This window comes from Myotis yumanensis, unplaced genomic scaffold, assembly GCF_028538775.1.
Source record: "Myotis yumanensis isolate MYYU_CA2020_CCGP unplaced genomic scaffold, mMyoYum1.0.hap1 SCAF_4, whole genome shotgun sequence".
Lineage (NCBI taxonomy): Eukaryota > Metazoa > Chordata > Mammalia > Chiroptera > Vespertilionidae > Myotis > Myotis yumanensis.
The window spans coordinates 66,091,310-66,117,268 of NW_027223755.1; the positions used below are offsets into that span (position 1 = coordinate 66,091,310).

The window sequence follows — 25,959 nt, forward strand, 5'->3', positions numbered from 1 at the left end:
AGCGCAGACTGTGGGACAGAGGTCTCGGTGCCCCTATCTCCCTGGCAAATCTGCTTTTAGAGCTCTGCAATGCCTAGAACAGTGGTTCTCAACCTTGGCTGCACATTAGAATCACCTGGGAATCTTTTTAAAATCCTGATTCCTGGGCCTCATCCTCCGGAAATTCTGTTTCTCTGATACTAATGTTGTGGCCCCACCCCATAACAAAGAAACAGAATTTCCAGAGGATGAGGCCCAGGAATCAGGATTTTAAAAAGATTCCCAGGTGATTCTAATGTGCAGCCAAGGTTGAGAACCACTGGCCTAGAATTTCTCAGCCACTTGAAAGTGACCATATCCTTTTAATCATATCCATTTCATTTTTATCAAAAAGATTTCTCTGGGTATTGAATAGAGATTACAATACAAGTCAAGTCAAACAGGCTTATTAAATAGGATACTCTCTCCTAGGAACATGTGATCAAAAGCTCAGAGCAGAAACGAATGAAAGGAAACTGTACAAATGGTTGACCTGGGCTCAACTCCCAACTCCACCATTTATAGTCTGTATAATCTTGGTAAGTTTTTCACTTCTTTATGCCTCAACTTCTGTACCTGTAACATGGGCATAACAGAATGTGCCCCATAGGGTTCTTTGAGAATGAAGCATGTCAATGCCTGGGAAATGTTCAGAAAGTGTTAGCTATTACAGGCCACTGAATTAATAGCTAAAAGAAAAAACAACAACAGTTAGTCTTACTGCCAAACATCGGGACTTAAGAGACCAGTGTTTACTTTTTTTAAATTTTTTAAAAATATATTTTTATTGATTTCAGACAGGAAGGGAGAGGAAGAGAGAGATGGAAACATCAATGATAAGAGAGAATCATTGAACAGCTGCCTCCTGCACACCCCATACTGGGGATCAAGCCTGAAACCTGGGCATGTGCCCTTGACCAGAACCAAACCCGGAACCCTTCAGTCCTCAGGCTGATGCTCTATCCAGTGAGCCAAACCGGCTAGGCAGTGGTCGGCAAACTCATTAGTCAACAGAGCCAAATATCAACAGTACAACGATTGAAATTTCTTTTGAGAGCCAAAATTCTTAAACTTAAACTATATAGGTAGGTACAGTGTTATTAACTTAATTAGGGTACTCCTAAGGCCTAGGAAGAGTCACACTCAAGGGGCCAAAGAGCCGCATGTGGCCCTCGAGCCGCAGTTTGCCGACCACGGGCCTAGGGCAAGAGACCAGTGTTTTAGACACGATTCGGTCAGTTTGTGACCTCTGGAGTTGATTAAAAATGGTTGCAAATTCTTTGTCACCTCCCCCTTGGACAGGTGAGATCTATTTATTCACCCTTTGCCTCTGGGCTAAGCACATAGCTGTTCTGACCAGTAGAGCACATAGAAGTGACCTGGTGCCCATTTGAGTCCTACATTTTAAAAGAACCTTCAGCTTCCACCTCCTACTTCTTGGAACCCAGCCGCCACAGGGAGAAGAAATCCAAGCAGCCACACGGGCAGGCCCACTTCCAAGAGAACTGAGGTGATCTCCAGTCTACAGCCAGCACTGATTTGCCAGCTGTGATTAAGCCCGTTTGGAAGCGGATCTTCCAGTTGCAGTCACAGGTCTTTCCCCTTGAACTCTGCCCAAATTGCAAAATCAGGAGCAAATAAGATTGTCATTTGAAGTCTCTAAATTTGAGGGCAGTTTGTTACACAGCCAAAGAGCCTCTTAAATCAATTTTTCAAATTCTACATTTATAAAAAAGGGAAAGAGAGAGAAGAGGCAAGGTGTTCATTCATCAAACATCCCTAGAACACCTACTATGTGCCAGACTCTGACAGGTCTTGACACTGCCCTTCTGGTGCTTATCATCTGTGGCTAAGACAGACATTAAACACCTCACTACAATGAAGTGGGATTCTATAGAAACAGAGGAGGTGAAGAAGTATAACGGGGAGTGGGCATACTAGGTGATCTCATAGGTCCTTCCGACTCTGATACTGTGTAACTTGACTAAAAAGAGTAAGTACATCTGTGAGATGGCCACTTAGAGAGATATATATACGAGATAATCTATCTAGAGAGCAATTTTCTCCCATATAATCTACTTCTTAATTAGAGTATCAGTGAAGATGTGTGGTTTCAGTAGCTACCCAACAAGTAAATGGTGAAAGCAGGGAGTTGCCTCTATAGCCTATATTCAGGAGTGGAATAATCTTATGAAAGAGGCTTTGAATAATGTGATGAGGAGAGAGGGAAATACAATTTCCAGGGCAACTAAGGTTTCAAAATAAATCGTGATGGGAGAATTTTACCTGTTCATTGTTTAATATTTAAAAGACAAAATATAGGTTAATTGCTTCGAACAAAGTATTCTTTGCGTTAGGAAATAATTTTTTTTCATTCCCAGTGGTTTTCATGATTGCCAGGAAAGAACAAACTCTTTTTCCCCCCCCTCAGGAATTTAAAGAATGTTTTGCTCATTGTGATTTTCAAGATAATTAAGAACAATATAAGTACGCTTACAAAATAAATCCAAAATATCAGAACAATATCAACGATTTGCATTTCAACATTAAATTCATATTTCATGCAGCAATATCATAGGAGCTTTTCTGTTGAGATCTTGCCTTTCAGCCAAATCCGTGAAAACCTTGAAAATCTTTCTTGACTTAGAAGAACAAACTCTTAAAGATAACTCTTTATTTTGCTACATAAATAGATAGCTGCCTATTAGACAAGCAGACTGGGTGGACAGGTATTCTGTAAAGATGAGTAAATTCAAGTCGTACTCTGATAATGCTGCACAAGACTTCTTCCGAAAGTCTGAATTACTCTAAGGACCAAGAGATGTGATTGTGAAACTGGTCCCACAGGTTTTACCAAGTTAAACAGAATTAACTGCCAACTGAAAACCCACGGGGTTGAGGAAGAAGATTTAAGAGCCTTCCTTGACAAGGTTTGGGAGAATTTAATCTAATGCTGCTGGCAGTGTGTCCAGTCAGCTTCTTGATCTTGGAGGAAGACTGAAAGCCAACCACTTAATTTTCTAAGTACTTTCGATTTGGCTGATATTAAAGTCCTTCCTTAACCTCCTATTAGAAAAAGAAAAACATCCTTTGAGTCTTTGATAGGGACAGCTAATAGCTAAGGAAAAAAAAAAGAATCGCCAACTCATGCTTCTCAAATTTTCCTTTTGAATTACCTTTGTTAATGCTAATGACTAGTTTGTTTTGGTTCAAGTGTTCAGACTTGACATAAGCCATTTGTGGTCATGGATAAATAAAAATGCTTTGAATTGACCATAGGTAGAGGGCATTTTACTCTCTCCTATAATCACCTCATAGGATCTTAAACAGCTATTGTTCAAACTAAAGACACAACAGGAACACATTCATGAATTTCCTGTTTTCCAGCATCTTAAAGTTCTCACACATGCAAAACACCTCATGCCCGACACCCAGCCCTCTCAGTCTCCTCCAGTCTCCCTCACACCAATCTCGCCTGCCTCTCTGGTAAGGAAACTTTCCTGGAGCAGGGCAGGCAGAGGTCAACGCCTGAATTGTTGACCAAAGCTTGCTGCTCTCGTGAAGGTCCAGCAGATTACAACTAGAAATGGATTCAAGTCACTTCCCTTGTTCAGGACGTTATGAAGTCAGTGACTCCTATGGCTAGAGGGCCCTTGCAGAAGGCATAAGCTCACCAGTCAATGCCAACGAGAGAGGCCTCTTATTTCTAATACCCAGAATAATGCTGAGCCCTTTGAGTTTTTCCTGCCCCTGAAATGCCTGGTGAACATCAGGCTGAATCTGACCCCATGGTGACCTCCAGGCAGTGTTGAGACTCCCTGGGCAATAAGAGATATGGCATTAAAGGGGCCCCTCAGGGATTTTATTAGCTCTGCTTCCAGATGAGGAGGAACCAACCATCAAAAAAGGATGGGGACTTTGCCCCCCCCCCCCCCCCCCACCAAGATGTTAAAGCAAAACCAGTGTTTAAAAGAAAAATTACGGTGAAAAGAAGAAACTCTCCTTTACACCAAAGAGAAGTGATTGTTAAACAAGGGTAAAGTGAGAAATACAAATGAATTGTATTAGAATCTTCCTGGGTCCATATCCTTACTGATCTATAGATATTACAGAACATGGGACTATTGCCCATGTGATTTAGGGTCCATAAGGTATGAACCTCACACCCTTACCTTTCAAACTCTCTTTACACATACCATAATTTAAAATATGTACAAAAGCTAAAAAAAAAACCCACAAAACACAAAACTATCTTCACAATTTGTTGCAACTACTTAATCTGCAGGGAAACTAGGATTGGGGGATGGAGGAGCACTAGGTCACTGAGCCTAAAAAGAAGGCTCTAAAGAAGGCAAGCAAAGAATTAGCCGACACTGAGAAAAGGGAAAGAAAATTTGGTAAAGGATATGGCTGGGACAGAAACTTGTTTCTTGCCTGAGGGACAAAACTATGTCTTGTAATGCTGAGATATTGCTCCAACTAGTGCAGAGATCACAGAGCGCCCTCACGGCTCGCATTTGGCCACAGGTTTTCTAAGGAGTGGAAAAATGAGGCGCACGAGACACAGGATGGAGGGCGTTACCTCCCACCTGGGTTTTACATCTAATGTCCTCCCTGACCCTGCCAATACTGTTAAAGTCAACCCAGGCCTCCTCGCTCTCCACAATTCATTTTGAAACAGAGGTAATCGAACAGCACCTTTCAGGTGAAAGTGTGAAAGCTGCCAGGTAGAAATAAACAATGTGAAAGGCCTAGCCAAGACTCTCTTCAAGCCTTCAGTTTTTTAGTTTTTAAATGACCTTAGTAGATAAGACAAAGGCTTCTCCTTAAATAGTGTCAGCAATGGAGTCGGACCTGGGTTCTTCTTAGATCTGAAACCTCCCCCTGCATTTAAAATTGGCAAAAGTCACTTAGGTCTTCAGGCTTTCCCTCTGCCTCCCAGTCTTAAATGAAGCCCTACCCTTTGCATCTCCTGTCTTCCTCATCACAAGGGAAAGCACAGGGGTTAGGCAATGCCTCTACTCATTGGACCAACACCTCAAAATGCTATTCCAAACCCCAGCAGGCACAGCACAGCAGTAAGACACTCAGAGCACCAGGCCGGGGTGCGGGATACCAGCCCCAGACCTAATGGAGTTTCCCCTGTACACCCCCTTCCTTCCCCATCACCAGCCCTCTCCCCAAGTGAGCCTTTCATTTTCCCTTCACGGTAAGTAATCTGACATCACTTCTATCTGCCTTCCGGCTGTTTTTACACCGGCCTCCACCCCGCCTCGCCCCCCCTTCCCCTTCCTTTCTTCAGCCATACTGAAGAAGCACAGACTATTTATTCTACTTTTGCTCCCAGAAATGGCTCAGGGATGGTGCTAGGAGGAAATCCTACAGCCATCAAGCCTCCTGGAGGCTTGTAGACACCGTCTCAGACTTTCTTCTGAGCTCCCAGTTCTGGAGGTTTCCCGTCCCTACTTTTCAGGTATTCAAAGCCTTGGGGGGCGGGAGGGAGGGGATGTGCCCCAGGCATCCCTAAAGTCATCAAAAAGGTGGCTTTGGGCACCCTTACCGTCCACATATTTGCATGCCGTTTGATGTAGCCTTTAATTTCAAAGCAAGGTCTCAAACACTCAAGTGGCTATGTTACTGTAAGAGCCAGGAATTGCAAATGCTCTTGCCTCAAAGACTCAGGAGTCCAGTCCCGGGCAGGAAATAAAGTTCTAAGCGGCTTTGATGTGCTTCCTCCCCACGCCCCTCCCCAGCGCGGTCATTCATCTCCGCCGCGGAGAGACCACCTTACCCGAATTTATCCAAACGCATCACACGTGGGAGCCAAGTGGCAGATTTAATAATCCAATGAGTTCCCGGGCCCCACCAAATTAGTTACCGCTGGCTTAAGCTCAGCTGGGATCCCCGGGTATTTTGTGAGTACGAAAAGCAGAGTTGTACATAAACGGGGGGGGGGAAACGGGTGGGAAGGGACAGGGGACCCAGACCGCGGAGAGTAAAAACGCCTTGGCGGGTGGTGAGAGCTTGTTTCTTTTTTAAGCCACTCGTTTCAGACTGAAACATCAAGCCAGTTCAGGTCATTTCCTGAGTAACACTACAAGTTAAAACAAGATCCAGAAAATCTATTAATCTTTAATTGCGCTGCCTCCAGACAGGCAGTGCGAGGCGAGTGCGGTACCGAGCTGGGGGAGATTATGAAAAGGGGGTGGGGGGTCAAAAAGCCACTCACTGCCTAGGAAACCAGAGCTCTCGACCTCAGCTGTTTCTTACCTCGCTCAGCTCGGCGGAGGAGTCGTTTCCGTATTTCAAGGCAACTCCAGAATTCATGTCTGCACTTTTCGAGCCGAGCTCCTCCTCCAGGTCTCGCAGCTGTGAGTTAGGCTTCACAGGCTCGCTATCCACTGCTCGGTCCCTTCTGGCAGATTCTAGTCTAGACAGCCATTTTCACCCAGGACAGCGGTGCAGTCCTAACGAAGGATGCCAACACTCCGAAGAGGAGCAGAGCCGGCTCGCGACTCACGGGCGAGGCATTGCTGCAGGAGCCTGGGTGGCGTGGCGCGCTCGCAGCTGCTGCAGCGGCCGAGCCGGCGCGGGGACCCGCCCGCGCGCGCCCACCGCCGGGTCCCGGGGCAGTGCCACCCTCGGCGCCGCTCACCACTCCTGCGGCGGCTCGCCGACCCCCATGACCAGGCTGGAGGCAGCTCCCAGCAAGATCCCGCACCCTAGAGGGCTTCGTCGAGCTCCAGAACAAACCCGGGCGGCGGGGCGAGGAAGATCCGCTCCTCGGGCTCCTGGGAAGGAAAGAAAGCTAAAGAGAGCCCGAGCGGAGCTGCGCTTCACGCCGAAGTTTCCCGTTTGAATCGTCTGGAGTTGTAAGTGGTTTCTGATTGAACACAGCTGTCTAGCTGCTGGCTACGGGGCGCGCGGAGGAGGCGGGGCCAGAAAGAGAAAAGCGGGGGCGGCGCGGGGGAGCCCGCAGGAGGCCGAGCTGAGGCGTGCAGGGAAGAGCTCTCTAGGACCCAAGTGATTCCAGGACCCAAGTCCAGGAGGGAGAAGAGAAACAGGATAAGACACCTGAATAATTGTGCAAAAAATAAAAACAAAAACCAACACCTTCCCTCCTGGAAGCCACTTGCCACGATTCAATAACGTCAGGACAAATCTGAACACTGTACATCAGGTCACGCTGTGCACTTCTCACGGCACGTTAACATTTTACAAGAGTGTAGGGCTGTTATTTTCCCTGATCAGTCTAAAGTCAACACCGAGGGTGTAAATTCACCGTCAAACTCCCTCTGTCGCTGCGGGCAGATTACACTTTCTGCATGTCCATAATAAAGATCAAGATGCCCCATCCCTTGAAAGATGTAAGACAAGCTCAAATAACCTTTCGTCCCCAAGGCCCAGACCATCCTTAAATATATTACATTCCCATCCTCTTCAACCCCCAGACCTTCCTTTAAAATCTTACTGCGCATCTGAGCAGAGCTAGATTTGTATTTCTGGGGCTTGGAGTATGAATCAGAAAAGATTTAAGGGCTGTTATATCCAGTGAACTCCTGGAGCCAGAGCTTCCCTTCAGCCTGGAGTTAAAAACAAGGCTGGGAGGGGATTTTCTCTCCATAAAGGTTAAAGTCCCACTGAACTTGAGATGCACTGGAACGTGTCTGATCCTTTAAAACAGCAGGTCTTCGGGATTAACTGTCTCTTTCTACACAATGGAAACAAACTGTCTCCAACCCCAATGACAGACCTTGGCATTTCCTGAAGCATTCTATGAAAAAGCCATTGTATTGTACATTTGCAAGGTCTTTTTTTCTTTCTTTCCCTAAATAGAATGTTTACTTTGCTTTGTAAGAAAGAGCAAAGAGTTTTGCATTTGCATATATCTGCTTGCCCATCTGCCTTCCTGTTGAGTTCATTCATTGCCTGACTTCAGACACTAAAGGGATGAAGAAGAGTTTGCTGCTGCTTTGGAGCCCTGAGTCCTACCTTCTGGGGCACTGCCAGACTACAGCACATTGGGAGAAATTATTTTGCATGGGGCCAGGGAGGGGGGAAGGGGGCGTTGGGAAGCCGCATTATTTTACTTATTTATTCATTCAAACTTGTTGAGAACTGACTGTGTGCTTGAAGTTGGAGATGGTGAAAGAGTATCTACATATGTAAAAGGCTAATAGGCAAAGTGTCCCTATGGGAGTTTGACCAGGAGTTCTATTGCTCGCTATGATGTGCACTGACCAACAGGGGGCGGCGTGGAATGAAGGCCCTGGCCAGCAGCTGGAAGGCCCTGATTGGCCCTGATCACTGGCCAGGACTAGGGATCCTACCTGTGCATGAATTTTGTGCACCAGGCCTCTAGTAAAAATATAAAGAAGATCCAAGCACTAACCTTGTCCATAGTGCTTATAGTCTCATAAAACTTACTGTATTTTTCCGTGTATAAGACACCCCCATGTATAAGATGCCCCCCACTTTTCCAACCCCAAATTAATAAATCAATATTTTAAACATTTTGCTGGTTTTTCTCTTAAGTTCTTCTTCTTTTTTGGCATCTTAAGGAGTTGTTCTTCCTGTTTTCTCCACTGTCTGATTATACACTCAATGGGAGGAGATCCAAATTGTCTCTCTGCAGCTCTATCTCCATGCTCTTTTGCATAGCTGATTACATTCAGTTTGAATTTTGCAGAGTAATACAATCACTTACCAGTATTTATCTTTTTATTTTTTGACATCTTTATGGGCTCAGAACGCTCCCGTCCCTGTTGCATCTGCACAGTCTCCACCTCCACCTCCAATTACCGCATCAGCTGACATCAGTAACAGTAGGGCTCGTGATTGGAGGAAGCCTGTTTGACAAGGTATGGGCAGCTATGTACCCATGTGGCTCCCTCCTTAGCTGACTTCCGTGTATAAGACGCCCCTCAATTTTCAGTCTGATAATTTTAGAAAAAGTAGTATCTTATACATGGAAAAATATGGTAAATAAAGGCCTGTCTGTTGTGGTAAATGGTTAGAGTGTCAGCCCTTGCGCTGAAGGGTTGCAGGTTCAATTCTGGCCCCAGTCGGGTGAGTGTGGGAAGCAACTGATCAATGTATCTCTGTTTCTCTCTCTCTCTCTCTCTCCCTTCTTCCCTCTTCCCTCTCTCCCTTCCATTCTCTTTTAAAAAAAATCAATGGAAAAAATATCCTCCAGTTGAGGATTAACACATATACACACACAAAAAGTAAATAAAAATGAAAATTCTAGACAGAAAATGATACTTGCTATAAATGCAGTACAAATGAAGACCTACTCAGTTCAGAAAAGGAAGTAGGATTTGGGCTGAGCTGGGCTAGAGAAGAGTCTGTAAAGGAATCTTAGGAGAGGCAGCATGTGAGATGATCTTTGAAGAATGGCTCAACCCAGCAGAGATGGGGAGTAAGAACAAGGTATATCCGCCAGTGGGACCCCTGTGAGGGAAAGTGTGGATGGAGACTGGAATGTAAACAGCATGTGTGGAGACATTCCTTTCTGGGATGGAACCTGGATGAGATGAGTGAGTTGAAGCCAGCTCACTCACAGTTTTGAGTGTGAGGTTGAAGAAATGGGGCGTCTGATAAGCAATGGAGAGCCACTAAATGTTTTTGAGCACAGAAATAACAGGATCAGAACTGTGCTTTTATACATTCCAGAGACTCTGTATCACACTCGTGAGTAACTAACATGAATTCAAATAGACTAGTGCTGAGTGTTTAAAAAACATATTTTAAAAGAAAGTAGTTAAGGTGTATTAAGAAACATTTTCATTCTAGATGGCCACTAAAACCAAGCAGATGACTTATCTGATAGTCAACAAAAAGAAAAGTGATCTCTTCCAAAAGTGGAGGAAAAACTGGCAATGTTAAATTATTAAGAAGCAATATGTCTATAGATTTTGCTTCATGGGCAATATAAGGCATTTTAAGAGTAATGTTAACAATAAGAAATTCTCTTCTTAAACAATAACTTTAATACTCAACCACCACAAAAGATGCAATTCCACTACCATCTGGCAGCAGTAAATATGGTAAATTGAAAGTGGGAAATGGACATGCCAAGTGGACTATACACCAACATACTAGCAAGAGGCTACAAGGGCCTGATTTAAGTTGGGACAATGAGAATGGACAGGAGGGAGCAGAAGCTATAAAAAGAGAGTGGACAGAAATTGTGTGGAAAAAGAAGAACTTAAAAATGACTTGTAGATCTAGAACTTGTTTGAACAGGATTTTGGGCAATGTCCTAAAAAAGCGTGGGGTGGGGGTGGGGGGAGGAAAGGGGAGAATAGCAGAGAGGAAATGGGTATTCCAGAGAATAAATAGGTTAAGAAGGAAACTATGTTTGGGATATCATAAGTTGAAGGTGGCATCTAGATATTGGGCCAGGTCAGAAACTCACCAGCAAGGGAAAACAAGGACCTCACCCTCAGGGCAACCTATTCTTCCCTAGCATAGTGCTGATCATTCGGTTTGGACGCCTGATCTTTCATGTTGTTGGTCAGGCCGTTTAGACCCCCTGAAATTCCTCTCTAAAGATAACATTTAGGTCTCCGTTATATTTCAGCTCCAAGCCCAGAAAAGCGACAAAATCAGACATGGCTGCCTCAGGACCAGCTACATTGACTACTGACTCCCTGCCCAGGCACTGAGCAATCAGTGGAGACCACAACCCTGAAAAAGCACACCTGGAAAGCTTATGAATATTCTATTAAGGACCTCTCCTGAAAACTCCCCTAAGATTTCCACCTGAGAGAGATAAATAACTCAGGACAAAGGACACAGTGCGCACTCTCCCTCCAAGGAGCATGCCTTTGCCATTCCCTTCCTCTCCTTCTCCCACAGGCACATATCCCCCAACCTCTAAGGGACCCCATGAGACTTGCAATCAGGGGAGCAATGGGCAGTGGCAGCTCCTCCCGGGCTAACTCCCTGAACCTGTCTCCAAGGCCCTGACTTCTCAGTGAGCCAGAGCAGCCCAGCCTAGACTTTTCTGTTGCTTCTTCTATGCCCTTCCTTGTTTCACTGTTCTAAGTACGTTTTCCTGCCATCATGGACCCAATACCCTTTGGCTCAGTGCTGTATATATAGCTCTTTCCTTTGGATATTTCCACCCCCTAACCCCTTTTCCTTAAATAAATTCAAATTTTCTTTAATCACCATCTGAGATGGCTATTTAGCCTGCTTGCCACCACTAATTTTAACCTTTCCGAGATGTTCAGCAGAAAGGTTAAAATGGAGCTATAGAGATACGCCAGGGTTGAGATAGAGATGGAGTGGAGGCTTGGGGTTAACCCTATTAGAATAGTAAATGAGCCCAGCTGGTGTGGCTCAGCAGTTGAGCCTAGACCCAAGAACTACGAGGTCAACCATTGGATTCACAGTAGGGGATGTGCAGGAGGCAGCTGATTGATGATGTTCTTCTCTCACTGATGTTTCTATTTCTCTGTCCCTCTCCCTTCCTCTCTCTCTCTTAAAAAAATCCATAAAAACATATTTTAAACAAAGAATAATAAATGAAATGGAAATGAGGTAAAGATTACCAAGGAGGACAGGATAAAGAAAAGAGAAGTGGTCTGAGGACATTACCTTAAGGAAAGTCTTTTCCATGGAGGCAAAAAAATAAAAGAGGAAATAGTGGGGAAAGCCACTTGCAGAAATGGGAAGATAACCGGGAGAACTCTGAGTCTGGGAGTCTAAAGGAGATGTTGTCAGGACAGAAGGGGCTATATGCTATATATGCTATAGGGTGGGCTTGGCAAGGAGGAGAAGCCTGAAGACTGATAAAAGTCCGTTTCAAAGACATTACTGTCCTTCAAAGGTACATTTCTACAAAGCTGAGGAGACAGAACCCAGATTGCTACAAGGAATAATGAAGAACTGGGGGGATAACTGTGCACTACACTTTTTAAAAAAATATATATTTTATTGATTTTTCACAGAGAGGAAGGGAGAGGGATAGAGAGTTAGAAACATCGATGAGAGAGAAGCATCGAACAGCTGCCTCCTGCACACCCCCTACTGGGGATGTGCCTGCAACCAAGGTATATGCCCTTGACTGGAATCGAACCTGGGACTCTTCAGTCCCCAGGCCTATGCTCTATCCAGTGAGCCAAACCGGCTAGGGCTGCACTACACTTTTCATAAATTTCATGGTGACAGGAAATCAGGAGATGGCATAGTTTCTTAGAGTAGGTAAGCAATGTTGAGTAGAGAGTAGAATAGGCATATTTGTAGTCTGTGGCTAAGGGAAACCCTGGAGACCCAGAGAGAGAAGGAAGATGGAACAAAGTTCCTGAAAAGGGAAGGAAGGAAAGGACCAAGGACAAAACCCATGAGATTAGGTTTGCCATGGGCTTGGAGAAGAGGAGGATTCCAATGCTCCTTCTAGGAGACCAGCAACAGTTGGGACAGCTGGAGAATTTATAGAGTAGTCAAAAGAAGGCCTCATACACAATAACTAATAGCACTTATTTGGAAAGTTATCATATGTCCTCTGTGTGATTGTGGGGGCGGGGGGAATAAAGCCTGATGATAATTTATAATCAAATGTTAACTTAAGGCAAGGAAGACCATAAATTGTCTGTCACTGCAAGAATAGAATACTGGTGATCCCCACCCCTGACACTATTCAAGCATAGGTTAAAGGCTGATAGGACACACCGAAAACCAGTGGCATGTAGAATTTCATGCAACAGGGGGAAGTCCAAATCAGTTGTCTTCTAACCTAAGATTCCATGAAATTAAGAGTCTTTTTGTTTTGTTTGTTTTTGTTTTTGCTATAACTTAAATATCTTGTGATTTTTTTTAACCTTAGTCTGGGAATCTCTACTATCAAGAAATCTAAGATATTACTATAGACAAGAATGCAATGGAGTCAATATCCTACGGAGTTCCTCAGCATGTCATCTGAGCGCACTAAAGGGGAATGAAGACCCAAGTGCAATTCCAGTATAATACGAAAAAGGTCTCAAAATTAGCACTCACCATAGTTTACCAAGTAGGTAACTGTGCATGCCTCAAATCCCTTCACAGTGTGGCTGCCTCAGCATGATCCCTCCAGAAGAGCTTCTCCAAGTTCTCCTTCTGCAAAGTGTAAGCTCCTATTCAGAAGGATGGGCAGGAAGTGGCAGGGGAATTTATCAAGATCAGGGTGCAGGTCCGGGAGAAGAAGGAAAACCTCTTCTCACCTGCAATATCCTGAGGCCTGGTCCCCCTCCTTCCTGGGCCTTGTTTTCTCTACAAGCTAATCTCTTCTTTACTCTTCTGGTCTCTGGGAGAAGAGAAGGCAGGGAGCAGTAGTCCTGGGAAAGCAGTTGCTGTTTGGATGAGTGGATGGGTCTGTGCACCAATCGCATGCTGTAGGTGCCCTGGCATTGCCTTTCTGCTACCAGTGCCAGTCTGGTCCTCTATGTGTGCCTGCTGACCTCAGTGATATCTATATAGCATGGATTCTATACTGGGTTTCTCTGTATCCTCTACTGGCAATAAACATCTTGGGCAAAGATCCTGACCTCCAGAATTAAGGAAATTGACTGAATCTTTGGGACTAGCTGACTGAAGCCCTCTGTCTTTACTCCTAGGGTATCCCAACCACCCTGGTCTGCCACAGGAGTCCACTGTGCTGAGTCAGGCTTGTCCTCCTGCAGCTCACACAAGGACCCAAGCTCCAAAGTTGCCCCCTTCCACCTTGACTCTCTTAAACTGAACAAAACATTGATACCTCAGACTCTAGTAAGAGAGCAGTCTACTTAAGCTAATTCACACAAAGGTGAAAAATACCCATAACCTTCTCAACCAGAGCCGAAGTATTTGCATTGTAAAAAGAGAATGCTTTGAAATAATGTTAAGTTGGTGGAATTTCCTGAAGAAGAAAGTGACTTTTCAGGGGAAAGAAGGATTTCAAAATGCAGAGACAGCAGGAAGTCCTAGGCCTCTAAGTCCTTGAGGGCCATAAAAGTCAGGGAGCTCTCAAAGTATATACTCAGAAGAATTTCCTGCCCTAAATCTCTAAGCCTACCCAACTCTCCCACCCTCTTGAGTCTAGAAATGTTTTCCCTATGCCAACTCCTGTGGCCCTCTGTTCAACCACCAAACCAGCTCTTCTCTCAATGGCCTGCCCATCACAAACATCATTTGCTCCAGGTACCACAACATAAAGAATTTGGGCAGCATTGCACTAGATGATCTTTGTCTTGGTCTCTAACGTTCTCAGAGAACAACATTAAAAACTGGAAGAAATCCTGCGATCACCTAGCTCATCCCTGCATCCCATTTATATAGGTGAGGATATGTAGGGTCAGCAAGTTTGTGGCATTCATTCAAAAAAAGAAAAGCACTCAGTGTGCAGTTATTGTGTTGTACCTTAGGATTCAGTGGTGTGTGGACAAAAAATCCTTGCTTTCCAGAGCTAGCATGCTTGGTGGGAAATGACTAATAAACAAACAAGGAAGATAGTTACAGCTTGTGATGGTGCTATAAAAGAATTAAATAGGAGCTGTGATGAGGGAGAGCAGGCTCCTTAAGTGAAGCTGTCAGAGAAGGCCTTGATGAGGAGATAACATTGCAGCTTGACGGTCAAGAAGAAGCCTACTAGGCACTTCTCTGAGCAAGGACAAAATCTTGGGGCAGAAAAGGGCTTTACTTTTCCAGTAAATTTCAATAAACTTCAAGTTTTATATTTAGTTTAAATTTTAATTAATAGGTAGAGAATGTGATGGAGCATGGTGAAAAAGATGATGGAGGAGCCAGTCTATGCAGTGGGTGTGTAGGTCATAGATTTTATTCTTTGTGCATGGAGGTGCCACCAGAAGTCTTTAAGCAGGATAGAGACACAATCAAGTTTATGTTTTTAAAAGGCAAATCTGCCCTAACTGGTTTGGCTCAGTGGATAGAGCGTCAGCCTGCGGACTCAAGGGTCCCAGGTTCGATTCCGGTCAAGGGCATGTACCTTGGTTGCGGGCACATCCCCGGTGGGGAGTGTGCAGGAGGCAGCTGATCGGTGTTTCTCTCTCATCGATGTTTCTAACTCTCTATCCCTCTCCCTTCCTCTCTGTAAAAAACCAATAAAATATATTTTAAAAAAATAAAAGGCAAATCTATTCCTATACAAACTTTACCACTAGGAAATGTAAAAAGTAGACAAGAGGAAGTCCCTTCTTTATAGAAGTATTCTTGTGAATAAATGAAGATGGATAGAATATCCCTATTATGCAACTGCTAATGAATTAATGGATTTAGATATAAAGCACAATGGATACTAATATTATAAAGAAAGACATACAACCAAACATATGACTTCTGATAGAAGAATACAATACCACCTATGAAGCCATCCTAGCAGTTGTTAACATGAAAGAACACGTAACATTACAGAGATGCAATCAGCAAAACCCAGACTATAACTTTACAGGACAAGCAGTCTGGTTTCTTCAACAAATCAATTGCAAGGAGGGGGAAAAGCAAGTGAACAAGTGAGATATTAATGGAAGAGGAATCCTACAGACATCTCAATCAATATGTGGTCCTTCTTAGCACTACGGTGTCGGGTGAATTTCCCGCCAAAATATAAGATGGCGCGGGCAATTATTTAGGTTTCCCGCGCAAAAGCAGAGTTAGTTTAAAATGCCTATATCTTTTGAAGTATGGGTTCGATTGAAATGAAATTTTCGGTTTCTTGTGTAAAAAATGAAAATTTATTCAATCACAGACATTTTTTTTATCTATTCAGTACATAAATAATTCGATATATATAAACTAAATACGAAAAACCCAAAAAATACTTATTACCTAAAAATATACACATATTTTTAAAGTTTAAAATAAAATTTTCATAATAAATCAAAACAAATAGAAATTAATAGTTTTTTAGCGTATGATATTTTTCAAAACACTTGTACTCGCATTTTCAAGATCGCTATCACAAGAATAATTGGACAACTTGTCTGCACAAAACTTATCATCACTATAGTCTGAATGCTGCGACATTCTAGGTTAAAGCAAATAAAAATAATACTAACTGAAAATAGCGGTACTCCGATAGATATCTGATATAAAAAAATAATTATTATGCGAACACTTTGCGGAACGATTTTATTTTATTTGGTTAAAAAATTCTATATGAATGTCTTTATCACAATATATTTAAATATTTAAACACGTAATAATATTCACAAAACTCAAAACTAAAGACGTCAGGACACAAGAAGTATTTCTCAATAACTATTCTCTTTGCATGGTGAGATATCCAGGGATATCGGTTATAAAATGAGAAAACAATACATTGGTACCCTAACGGTATTGTACTCGACCAGCACCATAAAGTGTTCTCTACTTACAAGGGATTTTTATGATACCTATTACCCCAATGGGTATGAAACGGTTCGCATACGCAGGTAGGTATCTTTGTGAACGGCAAACAAACAAATATTTGGTAATACGCAGTTACAATCGGCCCGAGTTTACACGTTTCCCGCACTCCACCGCAAATCTATATGAACTGAGTTAAGACGGCTCCCGCGGAGTAGGCGCAATTCACGCGAGCCGACTTAACTCGTTTCCCGCAATCCAAGTGTTAGAACCTTGATTCAAACAACCTGACTATAAAAAAATTATGATATTTAAGAGACATTCAGAAATATACTTTTTGGATGTTTGATGATATTGAAAACTTACTAATTTTTAAGATGTGTTAATGGCCTTGTGGTTATACTTTAAAAGAGTCTTTACCTTTTATACATCATATGTTGAAATATTTAGGACTAAAATGATATAATATATGGAATTTGTGTCAAAAACTAGAGGAGGCAAGAAAATAGATGTGGTTCTCAATGAACTGATAACTATTAAAGTTGGGTGACAGGTATATGGGAATTCATGCTACTCTGCCCATTTGTATATATTTGAAGATCTTCATAATAAGAAATAACAAAATAGAATAATTTTGCTTTTATGTAAAGAGTGGGTGGTAATGCCATACAAGTAAAGCAGGGAATCCTGTTAATGGTTATAGCAGTTATCGGGTAAGAGAATGCCTATGGCCTGAAACTCAGTGAAATAAATTAATGATGAGAAATGGATGAACTTGAAACATATTTAGATAAAAGTGACCAGGACTTGGTGAATGATTGGATGCAGGTAATAAGACTAAGAGAGGAATCAGAATGACTACCAGTTTGGGGGTTGAACAACTGGCTGTGGGGAAGGACTGGGTTTGGGAGAATCAAGAGTTCCATTTTAGACACGTTAAATTGGAGGTTCCTATTTGATATCTAAGAGGATGTCAATAGCAGCTGGATAAATGAGTTCTGGATTCAGGGGAGAGTCAGGCTAGACATATAGATTTGGAAGTCCTCAGCATGCAAGTTACAGTTGATGTTGAAAGCCACAAGCACACATGAGGCCACCTAGGGAGAGAGTGAGTTAAAAAAAAAGATGCAGTACCAAGACTTACCACTGAGAGGCTCAGATATTTCCAGGTTGGGGAGAGGAAAAGAATCAGCAAGGGAGGTCAAGGAAAAGCATTCACTGTCCCGTGGTTAGAGTGTTGGCCTGTACACAGAACGGTCATGGGTTCAATTCACCATCAAGGGCACGTACCTGGGTTGCAGGTTTTCTTTCCACCCCCCGGTTGGGGTTCATGTGGGAAGCAACCAGTCCATCTGTCTCTCTCACATTGATGTTTCTCTATCACTCTCCCCCATTCCCCTCTCTCTTCAAAGCAAAGGGAAAAACATCCTCATGTGAGGATTAACAAAGAAGGAAGAGGAGGAGGAGAAGGAGGAGAAGGAGGAAGAAGAGAAGGATGAGCAGCAGTAGCAGCAGTATTCACTGAGGAAGAGAAAAAGTGAAGATATGACATCACAGATGCCAAGAGGTGAGTATTTCAAGGACACTGGCGATCTATGTGGAATGCTGCTGGGAGTTTGAAAAGTTGGCAACAAAGTAGTGTCCTTTAGTTATGGAGATGACCTCGAGAGGAGCAATTTCATTAAATGATGTTGATGGATAGATTAGTGTAGATTAAATAGTAACTAGAGAGTGAAAGAGAGAGAGTACATGGAGATTTCTTTAGAGAAGCATGTTGCCCCAAACCTCACTACTGCTGAACTATCTGATGAGATCTTGAACCAAAGTCCAATGTCTATTTCTGAGCTTTTCTCGTTTTACTGCCCTTTCAGCCAAGTTATCTTGGAGTCCCTTAGCTGGGACTAGAGACTCTAGTTGTTAGCATAGTGGATCCCCCCTAAACTGATAACTGAAGTCCGTTCCATTATTCTGGGACTTTACCTTATTGTTTATGAAACTGGATACATTGCTTTTAGCCCCTATGACTTAGTGCTGTAAAATAGATGGAATACAGAAGATAATTTGGTTAGTCTGTGTTTAAAATTTGCTAAGAAAAAAAATGTTTGAAAACTACTTCCAGATTAAATCTCACACAAAGAAAAAACAAAAATATAGCCTCCTCCAACTGCAAATATGACTCAAGCATTAAGAAAGCACCCCTGTGGTGTTTGTCTGTCTCATTAATCACATTCATGAACTGCCTCACACACAGCCTAGTCATTCTAATAACATAAAATCATTTGGCGTCAATGCCCCTGACATTATCAGTGGGGAATTCCTAGTTGAGATTCACTAACTTATGCAAGCATCACATGATGCTTCAAAAACCTCTTGGTGGTCTGATAAGATATTTTGGAGCCTGAAACTTAGTATCTGTGTTGTCTTGTCTTAAATATTCAGAGTCTCTTTGGAAAAATCTTTACTCATTTGTTCTCCAAATTTCTTTAAACTATATCAAATTATCTTTGGAAATGAAAAGTAATCAGTGGAGATTAAGGATTTGGACATCTAAGGGAGTTTTTAAAAAGTAAGTATTAGATCCTCCCAGGAGTACTTGTGTATAGTCAATCTCCTAGAAAGGAAAAAGAAAAATATACATTAAATAGATGCATGAAAATAGATATAGTAAAATTTGAAAAACATGTTTCAATTAAATGAATTCCAAATGCCTGCCACTGCTATTTCTGGAGCTCCATGGGGGGAGGGGGAGGGGGGCTAAGACAGCACAATTCCACTGCTGTCTTTAGCTAGAAAATGTTGCAGCAGCTGACCAAAAGGAGCAGAGAAATAATTAATATATTATAATGCCTCATAAACCCAATGACAAAGGAGGCGGTTCACCTGACATTGTACCAAGTTGACAGGAGAAGACAGAAGGTCTGAGGCACAGGCTGGGGAAAGCCGTCAACCTAGGCTTTGAGTCCACGAAGTACCAGTGTACAATTCAGTTTTTAGTATCTTCACAGACTTATGCGATCATCAAGGAAGAAGTAAATCTATCTCTATTTGTAGATGATATCACCCCTGGAGAAAAGAGGTCTTATTTCTCCTTCTTCTCCTTTTTTAAAAAATTTGATTTTAGAGAAAGAGGGAGAGAGAGAGGGAGAGGGAGAGGGAGAGGGGGAGAGAGAGAGAGAGGGAGAGATTTGTTATTCTACTTATTTATGCATTCATTGGTTAATTCTTGTATGTTGCCCTGATTGGGGATTGAATTTGCAACCTTGGCCATCGGGACAATACGCTAACCAACTGAACTACCAGGCTAGGCAAAGTCTTATTTCTTAAGTGAAGACAGAATCAAGGAATGAATTTCCTTATTTAAGATACCCAATTACATGGTTCAATTAAGCTATCATCATATTCTCATAGAATTTCTTACAGCTTTTGAAATAGCACCCCTCAACTCCATTACCACTCTCTAAATATGAAGCCCATTTAACGTTCCACATTCTCGACAATGCCAATCCCCCTTCCCTTCCCTTCTCTTCCCTTCCCTTCCTTCCCTTCCCTTCCCTTTCCTTCCTAACTGTATTTCACACTCATTGATTATTTTAGAATTTCATGTTCTAGAACCAATCAGGCTCCAAATTTTGGCTTATTTTCCCAGTTATGAGGAACACGGGTATTTAAAAGCACTATCAGCCTCTTGTTGGTCCTTCAGAGCCTGTTATCTGCAAGTTATCACACATGAAAAAGCTTGCACAGACTGTTATCCAAACTAATAAAAACTACGCTTATTTTTCTCTCATATCCAAAATATTAAGGTTTTGCCCCCTTTGTTCACATTGATCATGTTTAATCCTTTTCATTTGAAATTATTTTTCAAACACCTTCCATTACTGGCACCAATGACACAGAGGGATATGTATCACATGGGAAATAAAGCAAATCTTAAGCTGTACTGAGAGTATTAAGAGATGCTTAGGAGTATTTTTTTAAAATATATTTTATTGATTTTTTTACAGAGAGGAAGGGAGAGAGAGAGAGAGTTAGAAACATCGATGAGAGAGAAACACCGACCAGCTGCCTCCTGCACATCTCCCACTGGGGATGTGCCCGCAACCCAGGTACATGCCCTTGACCGGAATCGAACCTGGGACCTTTCAGTCCGCAGGCCGACGCTCTATCCACTGAGCCAAACCAGTTTTGGCTGCTTAGGAGTATTAAGCATATTCTTCATATGCTGAATTCAGTTATTTATCTGGTGGGTGCTTGACAACTTATAGGTATTAGGATAAGCCTTATGAAGTTGACATTTCATGGAACATAAATAGTAAATAGCATTAATGTTAAATAGTTCAACTTAATACTAAGTTCTGTGTCACAAAGCTGGTTTAGAAAAGTCAAGGTTGAATTGTTATGTAAATAATCTTAATAGCATTCAGAGAGGTCAAATGTTCTTTATATGTTCTTTTAAAAAAACGACAGCAGATTGGGGTGATTAAATTATTTCTCATTGTAAAGAGCCCAGGCAGTACTGGACACAAAGTAGACTCTCAAGAGATGCTTCTTCTAATAAGTAGGAGAATCTACTTATATTAGTCATATTCACAATTGAAAGACTATAAAGATAACTTGAGAATATTACTTAAAATCCTTTACAGTATTGCTAACTGAATTAATAATAACAAATAACAAGAACAAAGGGAAAAATAAATTTATAGGCTTCATTGCTAGCAAAGGCAACTACCTATTCTTGTTGTAAATGAACTCTCCTAAGAGTTGAATATTCTCCTAGAGCTCACTTATATTTCTGTCATGATCCAATAAGTTCCAAGAATGAGAGAAACTATATTTCACATAGCCTACATGAGCCCTGGCACATCTAATTTGCAATCGCCACTTTTAATTTACATCTGAAAAATGAATGAATGAGCAACTACAGGGATATAAAAGGCAGGGTCACATAAACACAGCGCATAATTCTATTGCACCTGATGCTCAACTCTGAAAAAATACACTCCATTATTTGTGCTGGCTTTGTATCAAAAGGGGTAAAATGAGTTGCTTTTCTACCTTATGGTAGACAAGTAGAATCTGTCAAATAACATAGCATTCACCCCAACCTACTTATTTGATCATATATATGTAACCAAGTTTTCACTTTAATGGCATTCCTTTTTAATTTAAGCAAAGCAAAATGGAAATAACACTGCTTTAGATGCAAAAGTATGGTGAAAATGTCTTCTCTAATAAAGCTATTTTAATGAAAGAAACTCTATGAGGTTCCTGATACCTACTCAGTATTTAACCACCCAAATTAGATTCACTTCACTGGCTGTCTTCATCAGATTTCACAAAACTGAGGACTATACTAAAGAAATAAAAAGTGAGGGTTTTCCTTAAAGTAGGATGCTGAGTTTTGAACACATTCAGATTAAGTGAAGAAACTTGATTAAACCAACAATTCAAGATAATGATGAAATGAATGCTGGAACTCAGCTGCCTGACACAATTTATCATATGAATTAAATTTTCTGTTAGCTAACCCACTTAAAAAAACTGTATTCAAACATCTCCCTTCAGGGAATTGGCCATATGTGGAATTAACAGACTCTTGGGTCCACAGGAGGCTTGCCTTGCAATTTCTGGGTTTGTTGGAAAACTGAGTTTATTGCATTATATTAAAATGGACACTGGGAGATTTATTGGAACATCTGACATTCTAATGGGCATGTCTATTTAATCAAATGTGCCACCATACAAATATATACAGGTGCAGAAGCAGTTGTCTTCATGACTGATAATAGCAAACAGGGATATGTATGGCCAGATGCTAAAGAAGGCACTTCAAATAAGGAGGCAAGTGCATGTGGCGCTGATAGGGAAAGAGCTGTCATGATGTGCGACAAGGATCTTTCTAAGCGCGTTCACAACCCTGTAGCAAAACGTTTTCCATAAAACTTTCATTCCACAAATAGAATTAAAAAATGGGGTGGTAGCATATGGCCATGTAAATTGTAAATGCAATCCACATGTCCTCAACAATGCCCGTGTGGATGGGCTGATGAAGATGCAAATGGGGAAAGGTATACAAGTAAGTTGGCTACCTCACAACACCCAGATGGCCCAGAAATTCTGGATCTATTTTGTGAATATCAAAAGGAAAAATATGATCAAAATATAATTTCAGCTCTCATATTCACAGTATTACAGACTTAAGATTTTATCTAGCTTAGGTGTCACAAGATGCCTCAGGAGATTTTAGTGCTTTATACATCATATATGAAGGACAAACGGGAGGCAAACCAATTATAAAGAGGTGGAGGCCAGATAATTTCCAATTATTGATACCACACTGTAGGGAGATGGCTCAAGATGGATTTGCTAAGGAAATTATGTGATGAAGTCTTAAAGAGTTTAGTTAGCTGGAAAGGGGTTTCATTTTGAGCACAGTCACCCCTCAGTAACCAAGTGGGATTGGTTCCAAGATCCTATGGATACCAAAATCAAAGGATGCTCAAGTCCCTTATATAAAGTGGTGCGGTATTTGCATACAACCTATGCAATCCTCCCTTACACTTTAAATCATCTCTAGATTACCTAGAACACCCAATACAATGTAAATGCTATGCAAATAGTTGTTATACTATATTGTTTAGGGAATAATGACAAGAAAAATATTCTGTACATGTTCAGTTCAGACACAACCATGGTAGGCCTAACTACACAGTACACGTCAGCAACAGTGTAATATTTTCCCCCGGAATATTTTCCACCTGTGGTTGATTGAATCTGTGGATGTGAAGGGCTGACTTTACATTTATTGTTTAAAACACTGTACTACATACTTTACATATATGGTATCACTGTTACTGCCATTTTTGAGATGAAGAAAACTCAGAGATGAAATAATTTCCCCAAAGTCACAAAGTCAGTACATGCCCAAACAGGTATGTGAGTTTGAGGTCTAACCCTTCTGATTCCAAAGGCTGTTCTTTTTCTACACTAAGTACCCACCAAGCTGTCTTTCATGTATCACCTTCCTAACTTTTGCTAGACCATGTACCACCTGTATTATATTCCACTTAATATTTTCTCTAATTAATAGATTTATACTTTAAAATATTTATTTTAAATGAACAATTTATAATACTATTATCAATGGAAAATAATTTACTATTAGTAGAAGGCAACTGTAAAAATAAATTCTAGCTAAAGCTTACCCAAAGCTTTGAACCTGGGGACTGCCTTTTCCTTACACGAAAGGCTTGAGAAGATTAAGGAGGTATTCAAGACCTTAATGCACCAAAATGAGGCTCTTTTTTTGATATAAGCAGAAGAACTGAAAGAGAACTGAAATGGGAATTCTACTCCTGTCCTGGACACAGACTTATTTGATGACTGCACGTGGTACAGGTGGGTGTACCACCTGGAATCGCCGTGCCGGCCACCTGGAGCGTGCTGGCCAGGCTTTGGGAAAGTATGTGCCCCGGGCTGAGCACTTTTCTGTGAGCTGGAGGAAGGGAAGATGAAAGAAAATTGATTAGATTTGATCTTTTCTTCAAATAAAAATTCAACTTGAAAGAAATTAGGTCTCTCTTTCCATCTATGATTCAATTACATGTATATGTAACAAATCTGGAACCGAACTGAAACTAAACAGAGGGCTAACTTCTTTAAAAATTCTGATGTTCAGCAGCTTTCAAGTATGCTGGCTTTAGGAACTAGTGCTGAGTAGTTGCCATGCTTCCTGATGAACCACTGTAGGACATCGCAATGCAAGCATCGCCGGGCCCCTCCCTCTTACAAAACTTCTTGGAGGAGACAGGCTAGAAGTTCCTAATGCCTTTCCCACTTCTGTGTAAACCTAACACAAAGTGGTCATGTATCATCATCATTTTGTCCTGAAAGTCTCCTTATTTTCTCTAAAAAGTACAGGATGACAGTATGGCCATTAGAGTACCAAGATCATTACCATAATACTAAAAAAACAACCCACCAACTCCATGTGTCAAGCATAATAGCCGAAAGATATTTGTGCATCTTTATTTTAAAAGTATTTTGTTTCCTAATCTTCAATAACTTGACTTACTAGCATATTTAATAATGTATATAAACTTCTGCAAAAATACAAATAATATTTTGACTTTCGGTATTTTTATATGCATGAAGTATGTCTTCCCAGAAAAACCCACATTTATATGTGTAAATTCAAATCTACTATGTAGTAACACACACACACACACACACACACACACACACACACGCTGTTTGTCTCAAAAAAAAAAACAAACCCCACCAAATTTAGTAGCAGAAATGGCAACAGATCCTAAGTGAGGACTATACTGAAAAAGAAACGCAAATTCAGAATCATGTCAGGAAAAAGATTTTCCAGTGGTAATAAAATTGTACATGACACAAGACTAAGGAAATTCTCTAGAGTCATTGCAAAAAATAAAAATAGAACAATTTAAATGTCACCTTGGGAGGAACAGAGTATTAACTAGTAAAGAAGACTGATAACCTACAAGCCCTCTACTTGTTCCAAATATTTATATTTCTGGACAAATGCATGTTTATTTTAGAATTAGGAAAGCATACTGCTTACATCTTAAAAATTTCAGGAGCCAGCAACTAGTTTAATAATTAACAGAGTTTCCTGACTAAAATATTACTTCATAAAAGGTGGTTCCCTCCCATGTTACCCCTTCCTCTTTTCAATCAAAGGCGGGGCCCAGTGACTGGCACATGGATACTGCTGAATGAAAACCATAGTCAATAAATTAGTGCATAGGTGAAATTTTGCTCTTAAATATAATAAAATTGGGCCAGATTTTAGAAATGTGAAGAGAGACGTGACTTACATGTCAATCATTTCACTTCTCTCTAAGAGGTGTCAACTTAGCACTAATGATACTGTCTCAGATATTTAAATATAATATCTTACCCTGCCCTAGTTGGCACAATGATATAAATGGCTTTAGGAAATTCAACTGCTCTAATTTTCTAAAGCTAAATTTTTGTTAAAAAGAAAAAACACAGGTGTGAAATGATATTCCATCACACACTCATGTTTTAGTAGTCATTTTGCTCTGTTTTTGTGAAATGTCCTCAGAACAACTGAAACTGCTAAATATAAAGAAAACGGTAACAAGAGTGATAAGCAATTCCACCCTGACCAGGTAGCTCAGTTGGATAGAGCATCATCCCTTGGTCAGGGCACATACAGGACCCAACCAATGAATTCAGAAATAAGTGGAACAACAAATCCATGTCTCTGTCTATCTCCCCTCCCTCCCTCCCTCTCTCAAATCAATAAAAAAAGAATGATAAGCAATTCCCATTTCTATTGAAATATGAAAGTATAGAATTTATATTTTTTAAAAATATGTTTCTATTGACTTCAGAAAGAGAGGAAGGGAGAGGGAGAAAGAGAGAGAAACATCAATATGAAGGACAACCTTTAACCAACTGAACCACACAGGCCAAGCTAGAATTTCTCTTTTTAACCTGAAGTCTAGAAACAAGACTAAAATAGCCTTCCCATAGCTGAGTTTTTAAAAAACCAAAGTTTCTTTGTAAAATAAAACACATACTAAAATGTTTTTTTAAAAAAATAGGGGAAAGTATTAT

At 41.2% G+C, this 25,959-nt stretch overlaps 1 protein-coding gene across 2 annotated transcripts in view; it reads right to left on the reverse strand.

Moving 5' to 3' along the window:
• The window catches only part of MCC (MCC regulator of WNT signaling pathway), a 299,306-nt gene that overhangs the window by 226,386 nt on the left and 46,961 nt on the right, over positions 1 to 25,959 (reverse strand). Inside the window, exon 1 of one of the 2 annotated variants that reach the window (XM_070412467.1) lies at positions 6,289 to 6,538. The exons of the other annotated variant lie outside the window; for it this stretch is intronic. Within the exon in view, the coding sequence (XP_070268568.1) occupies positions 6,289 to 6,345 (57 nt within the window). The 5' untranslated portion in view covers positions 6,346 to 6,538. Of the gene's footprint in view, positions 1 to 6,288; positions 6,539 to 25,959 lie in introns of those variants that run through there. 2 annotated transcript variants of the gene reach the window in all.